Source organism: Pipistrellus kuhlii, unplaced genomic scaffold (assembly GCF_014108245.1).
Source record: "Pipistrellus kuhlii isolate mPipKuh1 unplaced genomic scaffold, mPipKuh1.p scaffold_m20_p_7, whole genome shotgun sequence".
Lineage (NCBI taxonomy): Eukaryota > Metazoa > Chordata > Mammalia > Chiroptera > Vespertilionidae > Pipistrellus > Pipistrellus kuhlii.
In genome coordinates, this window is record NW_023425573.1 from 71,691,926 (window position 1) to 71,709,707 (window position 17,782).

The 17,782-nt window shown below is 35.0% G+C and overlaps 1 protein-coding gene across 3 annotated transcripts in view; it reads left to right on the forward strand.

The window, feature by feature from the left end:
- The window catches only part of DPP10 (dipeptidyl peptidase like 10), a 1,279,923-nt gene that overhangs the window by 1,216,072 nt on the left and 46,069 nt on the right, over positions 1-17,782 (forward strand). For all 3 annotated transcript variants that reach the window (XM_036421268.2, XM_036421267.2, XM_045575259.1), the window contains exons 13-17: positions 3,514-3,621; positions 10,046-10,137; positions 10,551-10,598; positions 13,705-13,826; positions 15,095-15,142. In XM_036421268.2, coding sequence (XP_036277161.1) covers positions 3,514-3,621; positions 10,046-10,137; positions 10,551-10,598; positions 13,705-13,826; positions 15,095-15,142 — 418 coding nt within the window. The remainder of the gene's footprint in view (positions 1-3,513; positions 3,622-10,045; positions 10,138-10,550; positions 10,599-13,704; positions 13,827-15,094; positions 15,143-17,782) is intronic.

A 17,782-nucleotide genomic window follows, 5' to 3' on the forward strand; every position in this document is an offset into this window, starting at 1 on the left:
TCTCACACACAAAAAAAAATGCCGAAACCGATTTGGCTCAGTGGTAAGAGCGTCCGTCTGCGGACTGAAAGGTCCCAGGTTCGATTCTGGTCAAGGGCATGTACATTGGTTGCGGGCACACCCCCGGTAGGGGGTGTGCAAGAGGCAGCTGATTGATGTTTCTCTCTCATCGACATTTCTATCTCTCTATCTCTCTCCCTTCCTCTCTGTAAAAAATCAATAAAATATATATTTTAAAAAATAAAACATAAAAAATAAACTCTCACAAAATTAATTTAAATACTGAAAATAAAAACAATGAAAAACAATAATATATGAATATTGATGTACTCTCAATTGTCCCAAGTATTAAACCTAGTTTGCTATAATTTTTATTGTCAGTTACATTCATAACTGTCTAACATACACCAACATAATACATGCTTTTTTTGTATTTTGTTATCTACATTTTATTTTTATTTTTAAAATTTTATTTATTTATTTTTTTATAGAGAGGAAGAGAGAGGGAAAGAGAGTTGGAAACATCGATGAGAGAGAATCATCTATCAGCTGCCTCTTGCACACCCCCTACTGGAAATGTGCCCGCAACCAAGGTACATGCCCTTGACCAGAATCGAACCCGGGACCTTTCAGTCCACAGGTCGACGCTCTATCCACTGAGCCAAACCGGTTTCGGCTGTTATCTACATTTTAAATACCAGTTTCATGAATGTGTAATAGAAACAATTTTTAAGCAAAGAAACCAGTGATCAATTATTCAGTAAGAAAATGCAAATGATAGTTTGTCACAGTTGACTTTTTCTCCAGAAGCTTAAGGAAATTTCATTAAATACTTAGAATTTGATGAAATTTAAAAGATGAAAATGACAGTCGTTATGAGATGATGCACCATAATCATTATATGCTTACTTTCTGGAGAGCAGGAAGAGCAGAGAAGTGGATATGTTTGCCCTAGCTTCAAAAGACTTACAGTTGGGATAACCAATATATAAACTGTTTGGTCAGGGATGAAGTGTATCCTCAATTCACTGCCCTGTGTGTCATAAACACTGACTTGCTTAAGGTTGTGAGGATTGACAGTGATGTTGGCTCCACTTTCTTTACTTGATTGTAGGAGAGGGTTCTGCCCAAAGTGGTATGTTCATAGTTAGAACCACCTACTGCTGCAGGTTGTTAAGCCCAACTATGCATTAAAGATTAGAGTCCTCATCTTTCTTTACTGAATTATTTTTAAAGCACCAGATTTGGAGGGCTAATATAAGAAGGGAGGATGCTCATATATTCTCATGGTGTAAAAATGCACTTCATTTTTGAAGCAAAACACAAATGGAGAATGTTGAGTAGAGGGTGAGCTAATAGGTTGGATTAAATGTGATTATATATATATATATATATATATATATATATATATATATATAATATTTTTGTCCATTGTACACATGCATTATCTATTTAGTTATGATTTGGACACTTATTATGTCCTAGACAATAGAGCTAAAAAAGACAAAATTGCAAAATTCCTCTAATTATTACTTGCCTGGTGAAAAAAGTCAAGCATATAAGAAAGTACACTGCAAGCCAGGAAGAGATGAATAAAAAGTTTAGAATCTCTGAGAAGAGATTTCTTAACTAGGAGATACTCTCTAACTAGAAAAATTTGGAAAATATATTTTGTTTCTCGAGTTTAAGCAAAAAATAAGATTTACACAAAAAAAAGGAGAGAGAAAGAGAAATATAACACAGGAGATAGTAATGAAATATAAATTATCTCATAATTGAAAGGTGTGATTTAGAATCAAGTATATTTATTATATACCCAGCAATGCAATTTTTCCACCTTTTGAATTGCATGTTACTTCAGATTTTAAATTATTCACATACTAGTATATTGTCTTATATTTTCATGAATGTCCATGAAGTAGACAAGTGAAATATTGTTCTTATATTTTTATCAATATATATTCTTAATAATAAAGATAGAATGAGACTTTTGATATTATGAAAATAGTTATTAATTTACTTATTCATTCAGGAAATAATTATTAAGCACAATTATGACTGCTGCTGTTCCAGGTTCTGGAGCTAAAGCAGTGGAGAATACAGGTTCCTGTACCATGGGGCTTCTATTCTATAGGCACTCTACCTACTATGCAGCTAAACACCCACACACGTAAGAAATTCATATAGAGTTCAATGACCTGGCTTCCTTGGTCACCCTTTACATAAAGTAATCAGGAAATCCCTCTCTGATAAGGTGAAGTAGAGCAGTGGTATGAAAGATTAGAGAAAGAGCCAGATAGGGCATAAATAGCACAAAGGTGCTATTTAGAAGAAACATGTACAAAAAGGCAACAGGAGTACTGAAGAAGGTGAGATCAGAGAGAGTAGAGGGCCAGATCATCTAACAAGGGCCTTAAGCCATTTAACGCCCTAGAGAGGAAATCCTATCAAAGCCTTTCATTATGCCATATGTATAATCACTTTCAGTAATCCAATAAGAAAGAACACAATCTTTAGTCAGGTAAATCCATTTCCTTAATGTTCCCCCTGAAGCAAGAGAAAGCAATCTATGTGTAGTTTCCATAACTTAATTATAAAAAATAATTTTCTTAATTTAACATGCCACTAGAGTTTAATTTAAAAAACATCAACTGGGCATGTGGGTTTGTGCAGGGGTGAGCAGTAAGGATGGGGGATATGAATGAAATGTTTTTCAACAGATTCCTTCCTATTTTGTGGCTTTTTGAGTTTTTACTTTTAATAAATTTATGTATATACCACTAGAAATGTTCCTTCAAGAATGCAGAGTTGCTGAAATTTTCAGAAAAATATATTAAATATTATATTATAAAAATTTCTAAATTAAAAACAAATTATTGAATATTTTGGGCAGAAACTGGTTTGGCTCAGTGGATAAAGCATCGCCCAGTGGACTGAAAGGTCCCAGGTTTAATTTCAGTCAGGGGCATGTACCTTGGTTGCGGGCATATTCCCAGTACGGGTTGTGCAAGAGGCAGCTGATCAATGATTCTCTCTCATCAACATTTCTAACTCTCTATCCCTCTCTTTTCCTCTCTGTAAAATATCAATAAAATATATTAAATAAATAAATAAGTAAATAAATAAATAAATAAATAAAATAAAAGCAAATTATTTTAATAAACTGGTGAAGGTGCTTATATTATTCTTATTTTTAAGAATAAATTGCTAACCATAACCGTATCTTCTATAAAAGATATGAAAGTTCTTTTGAGCCAATTTAAAAACTGTCTTTAGTTTAACTGTAAATCATCTGTATCCTGTGTTTAAGAAACATCCTATCTTTCCCATCACTCAAACACACACATACACATAATGCATGAGTTCACTTAAGATATAGATCATCATACACTTTTTGACCATTTTCCAAACAAATTCTAAAATAAAAGCTGGTCTACTCCCTGCCCGCTTTAGCAATAGTTGGCAGCACAAATCTGTGCCATGTGAGACTGTCATGTCCCTTCTACATTTCAGGATGAGGAGCCCGTGTTTTCTAGAGATGGCAGCAGATTCTTTATGACAGTTCCTGTTAAGCAAGGGGGCCGTGGGGAATTCCACCACATAGCCATGTTCCTCGTCCAGGTGAGTGCTTCTTCTGTGGTTTGGTTTCATTGAGATCATGTTCATGAAGGCCCAACTCTGGTCGCCATTCTGAACCTACAGTTAATGCCTGGGAACCCAGCCATATATCCAACTTGGGATATAGGAAAAGGAATGCTAACCCATAGCCATAATCCAAACTGTGCCTTCTCACAAAAACAGTTTCAACATCCAACAGAATTCAGCAAGATACAAAGTGTGCTAGGAGTTGAGGGCCTTGGTATTTAGAATTTAATAAATAAAAAGTATCTAACTTCTACTTTCAAAGACTATAGAAAATCTAGAGGGTTTTGTTGTTGTTGTTGGTTTGTTTATTCAATAAATATATATCACCTATTTTTGTACAAGTAATACTTCCAAAGGGTTATAAAAGTTTTAATTGGTTGAAACAACCTAAATGGCCATCAGAAATTAAATAGTTGAATAAAGTATAGTATACCCACATAAGAAAATATAGTACAGTTATATTTTTATGGATTCCCAAACTATAGAGGGGAAATGTTTTGTGTGTGTGTGTGTGTGTGTGTGTGTGTTTCTCTCTAAGCTTCAAGTGAATGTTAATAGTTTATACAGTTTATCTAATTATAAAAAGTCATTGTTTTCATATTTTATATATATTGTGCTTCTATGAACATAGGGGTGCATATATCCTTTCTAATCGGTGTTTTCAGGTTTCTTAGGATATATTCCTAGAAGTGGAATCATTGGGTCAAATGACAGTTCTATTTTTAATTTGTTGAAATTTCATACTAGTTTCCACAGTGGCTGCATCAGTATGCATTCCTACCAGCAGTGTACTAGGGTTCCCTTTTCTCCACATCATAGCCAGCACTTGTCATTTCTTGATTAGTTGATGGTAGCCATTCTAACATGTGTGAGGTGATACCTCATTGTTATTTTAATTTGCATCTCTTTGATGATTAGTGACTTTGGGAAAATTTTCATATGTCTCTTGGCCATTTGTTTGTTTCCTTTGGAGAAGTGTTTATTTAGGTCCTTTGCCCATTTTTAAATTGGATTGTTTGCCCTCCTTTTGTTAAGTTGTATCAGTTTCTTATATATTTTGATGTATCACTGTCAAATTTTTATTGATGGTTTCTTTTGTTGTGAAGAAGATTTTTATTTTTATATAGTCCCATTTGTATAATTTTTCCTTAGTTTCCTTTGCCCTATGAGCTGTATCAGTAAACATATAGCTAGGGGAGATGGCTCAGATTTTGCTGAGTATGGTTTTTCTAGGATTTTTATGGGTTCATAACTTATATTTAAGTCTTTTTTTTTCTTTCCAGTTTTAGTTTATTTTTGTGTATGGTTTAAGTTCATGGTGTAGTTTCATTTTTTGCATATATCTGTCCAATTTTCCCAACATCATTTATTCAAGAGACTGTCTGGACTCCAATGTATGCTCTTGCTTCATTTATCAAATATTACTGGAGTGTAATGGCTTCTGTCAATTTCTGGAATCTCTGCAAAACTTCTTTTACTTCATACTATTAAACTTTTGATCACTTCTGATATTTTCCATTTATTTATTTATTTATTTATTTATTAGCATTTTTATTTAGATTTCTAACTTCTGAATTACCATATCTGAAACTATTACATCCTACATCCTGCAATGCAACCAATAGTCAGGAGAAAGGTTTTATTCTTCAAAGACATGGCCACTTTTTTTTCTCACACCCTATATAATAAAAGCCCAATATGCTAAGTGTCCGTGTGTCTGGATATCCCTTCAACCAATCAAAGCGAAATGTGCTAATGATATGCTAAGGCTACTCATGATATGCACTGACCATCAGGGGTCAGAAACTCAGACTGGTAGGTTAGCTTACTGCTGGGGTCTGGCCAATCAGGACTGAGCAAGACAGGCCAGATAGGCCCTGGAGCCCTCCCATGACCCCTCCCTGGCTGGCCAACCTCCTTCATTCCTCCCTGATCCCTGGCTATGATCATGTACCAGTGGAGTCCCTTGGCCTGGACTGTACCTTCTTGCAATCCGGAGATGTCAGAGAACTGGTTTTGGCTCGATGGCAGAACAACCAGAAGCTATGATGTGCACTGACCACCTGGGGCCAGATACTCAATGCAGGAGCTGCCCCCTGGTAATCAGTGCACTCCCACAGTAGGAGTGCCACTCAGCCAGAAGCTGGGCTCACAGCTGGCGAGTGCAGCAATGGTAGTGGGAGCCTCTCCTACCTTCCCAGTACACTGAGGATGTCTGACTGCTGGCTTGGGCCCACTCCTCAGGGGGTAGAGGCCTAAAGCATCAGTGAGACATCCCTTAAGGGCTCCTGGACTACGAGAGGGCAGAGGTCGGCTGAAGAAACCCCCGAGTGCATGAATTTTGTGCATCGGGCCTCTAGTATGAGATAAGAAGCTGTGTTTCAATCTTGTTAAGTGGTCCAGATTCATAAGCATAAGTGATTGCCCTGTCATCTTCCCAAATTGTGTTAAGGGAAAAATTATATTGGTGGATCCACTTGCTTCCTCTACACAGCATTACCACATTTTGCTCATGATAGCTGATGATTTCACTGGAAACAATTTTGAATGTTTATTCATTACAAATACTGTAGAAAATAGAATGCCTCATCCATAATTCTACCACCTAATCAACCCAATATAATTTTTCATTAAATTTCACTGCTGTATCTGATTAGGACATTGTCTGAAACAATTAGTTCACCTCATATGATGAATAGACAGTAAATTAAAGCATGCTATTTTTAAGCACTACAATATTTTCCTTATCTAGGCGCTCTAAAAGTTAAACAGAATATAATATAAGAAATTTGAAAGAACTGTGTGATCAGGTAAAAATCAAGTGAGTGCATTGTTAAACTTTTACTGATACCAATGCATTTCCAATTTGTAAATAGGAATATAAAATTAGTATTTAATTTTAGTGAGCAAAATCAAATCTGTACCAGTTAAAAGAGAGGTACCTAATGTCTATATGTCCTAAATAAAAACACATTATCTCTCTTCATCCTAGATTTTCAGCCCTCTTTTGAGAATGAATGAAATGATTCATTTTATTGCTGTTTATTTTAAAACTAAAAGTGAACTATGAGTTCAACTTAGAGTATATTGTCCTATTATCCTTGTCAAAAGTCTACTATGATTTAACTGTCACAATCAATGTTTCTGTTCAAACAAGTTAATATAATAAATAAATAGCATGGTAACACAGAAAGAATGATTATTTTGGAGTAAAAATGATTATTCTTTCCTGTTTTGTTAAATTATCTTGCTTGTGGTTGAAGGTGGTTAAATTATCTTGTTGAAGGTGGATGGGGAAAAAAATTGAGGTATAGGCACCCCCTCATAAAGATAGTTAAGTACCTTCATATGTATTTTGGATTTACAGTATGATTGTCTACAATGCTCTGATTGACATTGGGATTTTATATATAGAGTCTAGATCAAACTTAATATGCTCACTGCCATGATACAATCCCTTATAACTATAAACATAAAACTATAAAAGATAGTCTATGCTATTATATGTGAAATGTTGTACAGACTTATTCCTCAGCCCCGATTTGCCCTAGTAGAGAGAAAATGAGTAGGCAGTTACATATGTTTGAAGTAAAATCCAAAGGTTGCATGGCTGTTATAATGAATTTCAGCAAGAGTTCTCTTAGTTCTAGATTTAGAAGCATCCTAATTTGATTCTAGATGCATGATTGAAGTGAATAATGCACAAAGTATATTCTTGAAAACATTGGTTTCAGGAATTTCAAAGCATTGAATATTTTCTCATGATCACTTTTATTGTGGCCTTTGTGTTCAAAACATACACACACATTCTCTGAAAAAAAGAAAATATAATCAACCAAGAAATCTGTGAAATGAAAGCATCTCCAGATAAGTACACACATTGAACAAAGTTTAACTTTTTAATGCTTTGAGATATTTTATTCTTGAATTTGGGTAAAAAAATGTGAATTAACACCTTGAAATGTTAATGTCCTGTCATTGGATCATTCTAAGTAGGATCTGGAAATGAGTAAGGTGAACCATTAGTGGGAGGTTGTCCTTTAAGAATTTGGAATAAACTATGTGATTTTCAAAATTCCTTTGGGAAATGCATGTCTCAGGTCTCAGAAATTCTGTTTCATCTTTGCATTTATATTTTTATTCAACAAATACTTGTAAAGTGTTATAATGCAACAACAGAAAGTATATAAAAAGTTAAGAAGTCTTATGCTTTTTGTTGACCTTAAATGGCTAGATGTTTAGAATAAGAAGTAGACAATTTAGGGAAATGTCAAATACAGATTTGTACCAACACATAGGAAGGTTTTTGTTTGTTTGTTTTTTGTTTTTTTTGCATATATATATATATGTATATATTATCTAAAAAGTTACTTGAGTTTCTTGGATCAGTTATGAAAATTAGAGTATAGGATGTGTATTTAGATTATACAAATGTGACTATTCACAGGTGTGATATGCAATTTGCTTATATTAGAAAAATATTTTTAATCTTGAGAGATATATTATTAAAGTATTTAGAGCTGAAATAGCCTGATATATATTACTACCAAATGATTCAGCAAACAAGCAAACAAAAAGAAGTGAGGGCATATATTCAAAAGTTGACTTTTAGTAAATCTAGATAGAATTGTATGATACTCATTTACTATTCATTTAACCTTCTGTAGGTCTGAATATTTGCTCCATAAAAACAAAACAAATGAGTTACAATTTCATACTAATTTTTTATTTAAAAAAAAAAAAACAACAAAAAACATTAGCCTGATGAAATGAACTTTTGGTGCAGAAGTGAGAATGATGTGGAGCAGTATTACTGGTAGACTGTAACTTTGGAAAATGCTTTGTCACTAGCTAGTTGAGTGAAAGACATTAATTATATCCTCTGCCCAGGCAATCCCATTTCTTGTTGTTTGTCTCTTGTTGCTAGGCCATCATGAGACATTGATAAAACTGTTTTAGGCAACTTGTTTTAAAAAGCAAAAATGTGGAAACAGCTGTAAAAAATAAGCAACACATAAAAGTATGCTATAGTTATACAATAAAATACCATGTAACAATGAAAGTAAACTATGGCTATCAGCATCAACCTGGATTATTCACAGAAATAAATTGCTGATTGAAAATAGCACATGGTGTGAAGGTCAAAAGTATACAACCCTTACTATTTATTCAGAATAAAGTTTGTCCTGAAATGTTTTATTTAAAGCTGTCCATACCTCACAGCTGTCAATCATTTAGTTGAAACTTATCAAAGTCCTATGTCTGTCCCAAATGCCAAGATGACAGCCTATGACCAGAGGATGCACAGATGATCCTCTGCTAGAGATACCTTCTCAATGGTTTTCCTGCCCCATAAGAATAAAGACACTACCCTCCTTGTGTCTATCCTATCTAATAAAAGAATAATATGCAAATTGACCATCACTCTAACACACAAGATGTCTACCACCATGTGGACACAAGAATGCCGCAATAAGATGGCCAGCAGGGTAGGGCAGTTGGGAGGGACTGAGCCTGCAAGGGAGGCAATTGTGGGCGATCAGGCCAGCAGGGGAGGGCAGTTGGCAGGGATCCCACCTGCAAGGAAGAGAAGTTGGGGGCTACTGGGCCTTCAGGGATGGGCAGTTGTGGGGTGACCAAGGCCTGCAGGGGAGAGCAGTTGGGAGGGAGCAGGCCTACAGGGATGGGCAGTTAGAGGTGACCAGGCCAGCAGAGGAGGGAAGTTGGGGGCTACCAGGCCTGCAGGGAAGGGCAGTTGAGGAGTGACCCAGACCTGTAGGGGAGAGCAGTTGGGGAGACCAGGCCTGCAGAGGAGGGCAGTTAGGAGTGACCAGGCCAGCAGAGGAGGGCACTTGGTGGCTACCAGGCCTGCAGGGAAGGGCTGTTGGAGGGGGACCCATGCCTGCAGGGGAGAGCAGTTAGGGGCAATTATGTTGGATAGGGAGCAGTTAGGCATCAAACAGGCTGGCAGGGAAGTCTTTAGGGGCTGATCAGGCTGGCAGACAGAAGCGGTTAGGAGTAATCAGAAAGGCAGGCAGGTGAGCAGTTGGGAGCCAACAGGTCTGGATTGTGAGAGGGATGTCCGACTGCCCATTTAGGCCTGATCCTGGTAGGATCCTGGTAGGATCAGGCCTAAATGGGCAGTTGGACATTCCTTGAGTGATTTCAGATTGGATAGGGCGCAGGTTGGGCTGAGGGACACAAAGCCCCATGCACGAATTTTGTGCTTCAGGCCTCTAGTGTTTATATAAATGTGAGTACATTGGTTAGGTAGTAAATGAGAAACCAGATGTTGATAATTTAAGAATTAAAAGTGACACAAGCAGTTATGACTGTTGTGTTAACCAGAGAGATACTCGTTAAATTTTTTAAAAAAATAATTATTTCTATTTGTTTGCAGAGTAAAAGTGAGCAAATTACTGTGCGACATCTAACATCAGGAAACTGGGAAGTGATAAAAATCTTGGCGTATGATGAAACTACTCAAAAAATGTGAGCATGTTTTGGTTCTGAAGTCAGGATTGTCAACTGCAGTATTTTCTGCCAGATTTATGTTTTGCCAACTGTAGTGGTAGTTCAAACAACTTGGCCATGTAGCAACCTTTTCTTTAAAGACTCTCTCTATCCATCACCTAAAGAGACACTTATACAGACACTTTGTGCGCGCGCACACACACACACACACACACACACAGAGAGAGAGATTGAGAGAGATCATAAAACGTGTGATAAAATTTTAAGAAAAGTATGTATTTTCCTAAATGGATCTAAGTCCTGTATTAAAGTTCTGTGGTTAATAACAAAAAAGCGCTTCTATATTCTGGACAGTGCAAAAATTCAAGTGAAAACATCATGGAAAATGTTGATTTGTGCCTGATGCTTGCATTGTTTTCTTTCCTGGGCAGTTACTTTCTGAGCACAGAGTCTTCTCCCAGAGAGAGGCAGCTGTACAGGTAAGCTGTGTGCCAGGATCTCTCTACCCAGGTTGATTTCTCCATGGCCATTACACAACTTAATGAGAGGATGAAGCATTCTGGAGGTTTTTTTGTTTTGTTTTTTTTTTGTTTGTTTGTTTGTTTTAATGGCTTGGGGAGAGCCAACTCTGCATGACCTTCACACTCTTGGTTCAGACCCTCACTTCTGACCTTTATGATCCTCAAGGTTAGAACTAGAGTGCAGACAATATTGCTGCTCCTTTATTTTTTTTCTCTCATCTGCTTCTACAGTCTCAAAAAAAATTTTTTGAGGCTTGGTTCTCTTAACCACCAATATCACAGGCATTCACATATTTCGCCACTGGCCTTTCTTCGACTAAGCCTCATTTTGCACTTTCAGTGTGTGAATATTGTACACTTGCAGTTTATTTCGGAACAAAAGAAAGCATTGTGAACACTTATAGCCTGGATCCAGTGCACAAGTTTCTCCCCCTGTCCTCCTCCCCTCTCCCCGCCACATAGTGTGTGCAATCTATTAAGGTTATTTAAGCCAGCACTGCTTGTTGTTTACCAAAATAAAGCCATGGACGGGGCATATTTCCATCTGCCAATTTTCCCAAATGGAAAGCTATATTCATAAAAGGGACTTAAGGTCATATCCATACAGAATGGAAATGCTTCTTCACTCAGAAAGCCTTCAGCAGGAACTCACAAGAATGACTGTTGTTTTTGTCTGGCAAGCAACTTATTAATTCTAGACTTTATATATATACTTTCTAATTTCCATTTCACAGTTTTAAAGTGTCAAAACTGCCATGGCATTTTCTCAGTGGAAATTCATCATGTTTGAAGAAGTGTCACCACTGACTCTTACCAAGTAGCCTAGACTCTCCTTTGAGGGTAAAAATAAATGTTTAAAGTGCTCTAACTCTCTCTATTTCACCCATATACTCTCATGTATGCATATATTGCTTTTATCTGAAGCAAGCCTTTCCTTTTTATCACCCCTTCCCAATATGTCATTTTCATATCGTTTGTCTTTTCTCTTAGAGTCTAGAAGCCATAGTCTCAATCATAATGACTTTCAAGGAAGAACTGCTAGCTGTTTATTTAAAGACACTGATTTTAACTTTGGTTCAGATGTCTTCAATAAAGTACTGGTCACTTTTTTTTTTCTTTCTGGTTACTTGAAGCTTATCTTCCTTGAAATATACTATGGTATTGTCAGTCATGAACAATCCTTTAGATGTGGAAATACTTGACCAATATTTTATTTCTGCCATTTTATAAAAGTCTTAAAGGAAAAATTAGTTTCAGAAGATCAGACTTGGCCAGGTTGAACCAATGAAATTTCCTCAATTCCTCTTCCCATTATTAGCTTAAAATGTGATTTGAATCACAATGACTTCTTAGATTTGTGTGCTTGACTTATCTCTTTAGTGACTGAGGCAGAAGAGTCAATCTCTCTGTGACTGGAACTAGCATAGCAGGCTGTGCTATAAAGAAAATGTAGTACCAATAAATTCTCCCTTAAACAGCTCATCAAATGCCAGTTGGCTTGACTGTAAGATAATGTTAGTGTTTAATCCAGAAAACTCAATCAATGTCTTGTCCAGGCCATAAAAATAATCATTGGCTGACAATTTATGGGATTAGACACCTCTGCAGAATCAGCACTGCTACCATTTGATCTTACAAGTTTCATTTCTTATTTCAATAATCTCAAAGCCTAAATTATGAGAAAATACCAACATAAACCTCTCTATTATGAGAAAATACCAACAAGTTATATGGAGTCTAAAGTACAGGTTTTAAATTCTAGTAATGTCACTAAATATCTGAGTGTGGATAGTACACATTCTTAATCTCTCTGTGGTGATGGTTGCACAACATTGTGAATGTAGTCAACGACATTGAAATATACACTTAAAAATGGTTAAAATGGCAAATGTCATGATTATGTGTGTGTATATATATATATATATATATATATCACACACACACATATATGTATACACACACACATATATAAATATATATATATGTGTGTGTGTGAAACTGGCTACTGTTTAAGTGCCTAGTATATATTAATCACCCTTATTAGTAAAGGATCGTTATGATGAGCTCAGGATGCTTCAGCTATGATATGTGACTCTGTGAACTGTACTTGATTGCTTCTGTGCTTCTGATGCCCACATCAACACCCTGTCTTTGCCCCCAGCCCCATGCCTGAAGCATATTGCACATCAAAAGCAGCATGACCATGATTCATTTCCAACTGCATAGCCCAAATCATGTTTAATTTCAAAATAAAATTGAATATTTTGTCAAATCAAATTTCATTAAATGTATCATCAACAGTGTTGTTTTATCTATTAGCATAGATAATTTATGATTCATCTCTATAAAATAAATAATTCTAGATATGAAATTTAACCTTGGAGATATATCTCAACTCCTCTGACCTTAAGCACCACTATTTGTAAAATAAAAAGATGATTGATTTTCTTTTTACTTACCCCCCCCCATGCTGCAAAATATGTATGGTTTTTAATTATATATATATATATATATATATATATATATATATAGACATAAAAATAACTTTCTTTACCAAAAATTCAGTGCAAATACTTAGTGGGGGAGAATTTCACAGTAATATCAAATTCCAGTGTTCAGAGTGTCAAATTGAGTAAATAATGAGCTTGGTATTTTGTGTGTGATTTGTGAAAACATTAGTTCTTTCAACTAACGTTTATTGATAATGACTTTATGTTAGTCTTTATGGGCAATTACTTTTAAGACTTTACAAAGTAATACCTACAGAGAAATGTAGTTAAGGATAAGTTTTTATTGAGTTCTGTGGTAGTCAGTTCTTTTTAATTTTATTTATAAGCATACAGGTGTACATAGTTATAATTTTGTTATAGAGAAGAAAAATGCCTACGTCTTAACATTTGGAATGGAAATTGACTTTCCATTTTTATGGCAAGTCATAATATATAAGGAACCTCAATGTAAGTAATGCGGGAGCTCCTCTGTTAATGTTAACATTAAAATACAGATGCCACAAAATCAAGTTACCTGGAATGGTAGCATTTCTAACATGTTTTTTTCCCCCCAGTGCATCTACTGAAGGATTATTGAATCGTCAATGCATTTCATGTAATTTTATGAAAGAACAATGTACATATTTTGATGCCAGTTTTAGTCCCATGAATCAACATTTCTTATTACTCTGTAAAGGTAACAGATAATTTCTGATAAAGTCTATTTTATTGATTTATATGGTCAGCATTTATTACTATCATTAATAACTATTATTCTGTAGCTATATGACTTATTTTTAATGTTTTTTTAAGTTATAAATTATGGATTTACTGTGGTGCAAATTATATTCATAAGCTTCATTTAGAAATAAGATTGGAGAGTAAATACACAGAATCAGAAAGAACTATTTAAACATTAATGATTTTTAAAAGTCATGCCACAATAATAAACTAACTTAGCTATATTTAGAAAAACATTAGTCATTAAAATAATGGCTAAGTTGTTAAAATATTTAGTATATACAGAAATTTAATTTTCTGGGACTGGCCCCTTTCAATTCTGACAAATTACACTTACCCCAATTATTTATTCTATCTATGGATAGAATTAGTATAGTCTTTGATAGAGGCATGATATCGCTAGGTTATATTGATAGAAATCATTGTCCCTTTAATAGAACACTATATTTCCCAGTGATGAAATGGGAGACCTGTCCTCCCATAGCATTTTCAATTGAGGGCTACTGGTTCAGCCAGTAACCTAGGCTGTCCTGTTTTAAGACAACACATGGAATGAACCAATATTTACCTAAGTCATTTAAATTAATTTTATTCTTGATGTCTGAAATGAAGTAATAAAAAAAAGAAAAGTACTTGTTTGATGTCACCAGGGAAAAACCATTAGACCTCTAGATAGAATTTCCTAATTTATGATTCATCTCTATCGAATCATAGAAGATAAGTTTCTTATGCTTACACCTGAATTAACTAGTATATTTGAAATAATTAGTGATTCCAGTTAACATATTTAAAAAAATAATACATAATCAGCTCTAATTTTTATTTATCTTGTGGATTAAATAATTCCAATATGCATAGATTCTTTCTTTCTTGGCTGAGTGGATAAATAGAATTTAATTTTGCTTGAGCAGATGATGGAGAGTTCAAAGGTCATGAACCAGCTTTCTGAATATCTGTGACTAATCTATAAGAGACTAGAGAAAGAGAAAGCTAGGTGCATAATTTTGGCTTAAAACTACAGAAATATGGACGCATGGGGCATTTTGGATAAGGGGGAATCTTAAAATTAATCTATGCAAATAGTTCATCTCACCCTATGTTCTTATTTTCTGAATAAAATATTCATAGAAAGGAATGAAATCTAGTGGACTTGCTTCTGTTTCACTACATAATTATTTCCTAAATTTCTTTAAAATGTTTATACATATATTTTTTAAAATCCAGGTCCAGGGGTCCCAATGGTCAGCCTACATAGCACGGACAATCCAGCAAGTAAGTACATAAACACAGCAACACAAAAGAGTCATGGTTGGTGCTGGTCTTAAGTTTGATATTATTCATTCTGAGTGTAAGTCTTTAGAACTTTATTCAAAGGAGTTCCCAGCATGAGGAAAGCTGTATAGAACCATCAACTTGACCTGTGCATGCAAAAACAACAGTAAAGCAAGTGGATTGAACCAGGTTACAACTGGAATTGGGTCTGAAATAGGGTGTCCACTATGTCTCCATTAAATGAAGAGGGACTGATGAGGCTCCTTTAGGGATAGTACTTCATTCTACTAACCCGTGGTACTCTGGGTTTATTTTTCTGGGCCTCATAAAAAGTATTCCTCTAGAGCACATGTGTCAAACACAAGGCCCGCGGGCCAAATCCGTCCCGCCAGGCCTTGCAATGTGGCCCGCACCGCGCTGTCATCACTGCACTCCGCTGCGTTTCCATCACAATGACAGTTTATGACTGTTCAGTAAACCATTCGGCCCGTGATTTAGGCTGGATTTTAGATTTTGGCCCCTTCTCTGATTGAGTTCGACACCCCTACTCTAGAGCAACACATTTTTTGTAATTCTGGTAAAATTATGAAAAACATTATTTTAGATTTTTATTCTATTTGTTCCATATATTCATGGCTATATATATATATATATATATAATTTATTGTTTAATATATTTATCCAACTGTCCATTATTTATTGGGTGAGCACATATTTTAGAAAGCCATATGACCGAGGCTGGATGTACATTGCTGGTAAGACAAGGACAATATGTTTAAGAACTTATAGTAGAGTGCTTAGGTAAATACATGGTTGAGCTAATCTTAAAAATCAATAACCAGATTGTTGCCTGTCACCCAATCTTCTTACTTTTTTCCATATTTATTTTCCTTCTTCCAGTTTAACATTTTTATTTAATCAATAATCTTATTCTCTAATAATTTATGTAGGATGCTATAATCTACCAAATTAGGCTTATATTTATTATTTTATTTAATCCTCAGAACACCTCCTGTAAAAGTTAAATTTATTATCCTATTTTACAGAAGAGGAAATTGAGTCAGAGAGGTTAAATAACTTGGCTAGATTCATACTAGTAGGTGACAGAGCCAAGAATCCAATGTGACAATCTGACTCCAGAATAGGGTTTTTCATCACTACTACAGGATGACACTTTGTGTGATTGTGTTTTTGTCTCTCAACTCACATACTTATATATTAAGTAGGAGTTTTACTGAAATGCCTAGACTTAAAGAAGATGCAGGCATAAAAAATACAATGTTTAATTACAAATGTCAGTTTTAGAGAACAGAGGAAGACCTTTTATACTAGACAAGAAAATAAAAAGGGGCTGTGAACATGGTCTGGTGATTAAATTCCCCTTCAAAAGACAATTATTAAGATGAAATGTACATTTAGCTGTAACAAAATAAATCTTCTGGTTAGTTGCTGTTACTCTACTGAGGCATTAATAACTCATTTTTGGGTCACATAAATTAGAACATGGCATAAAAAGAAAATGAAATAAAAATATGAAAATTTTTAATAAACATAGAAAACCTTTAAACCCACTAGTTACCAAAAAAATGCAAAGTAAAATGCTGCTGTGTATTTTTTCTAACAAATTGATAACATCATAATTTGCATTGCTAATGAGGATATAGTGAAGATTCTCTTAACTTCCTGGTAGAAATATAAATTATAACAAATATTTTTAATAAATCATAAAAGTTATAGATATATCTTTTATATCTATTTATTCAGTTTTTTTAAATAGTTTATGCTGAGAAAATAACTAGAGAAAATTATAACAGGGCTATTGATGATCTTGGAAAAGCATATATAAATAACAAAAGAGAAAATTTATAAATAAACCTTAATGGAATATGCATTGGTGTGCTGAATATCTTCCATTTTTCCTTCCAGATCACTCTTAACTCTGCTTTGCTCTTCCCTGGTCTCTATCCCAAAAATAGTGTGTATGGGTGACTTAGGTTCTATTGATATTGTAATTTGAATGCCAATTGAATTTAGCTAAAGTGAAATGAATCATGTAGGTGATTAAAGAAAGGAGAAAGTGATTTTTAAAAAATTATTAAATTGTTTCATGTTGACATATTGCAGGTATCCCCTTTTTCCCCTCTTTGCTCACTCCACCCACCCCCACCTCCCTATCCCTTGGCCTTCACCAAAATATTGTTCTTTTCCATGAGGTATGCATAGATGTTCTTTAGCTAATCCCTTCACCTTCTTTATCCAGTAAATCTCACCACCTCCCCTTGGGTATTGGTGAGTTGGTTCCATGAATCCATGCTTCTATTTTGTTTGTTAGTTCATTTTGTTTATTAGATTCTACATATTAGTGAGATCATATGGTTTAAGCAAATGATTCTGGTGTAGCAATTCCTCCAGCCTTATCCCTGTGGAGTCTTCCAGGTTGCTACAACTCATGGCTAGAGGTCCTTGTGGAACAAACATCTTCAAATAACTGCTCTCACCCCTTGTCTGTAGGAAGCCACTGTCATACAAGCCCTGGGTTATTGCACTATTTCTTGTGATCCTTTGCCCATTGTCCAGATATTTGTAAATAGTCTTTTATTAAAATGTTATGAAATTATTCTAAAAAGGTGCCATTAGTTT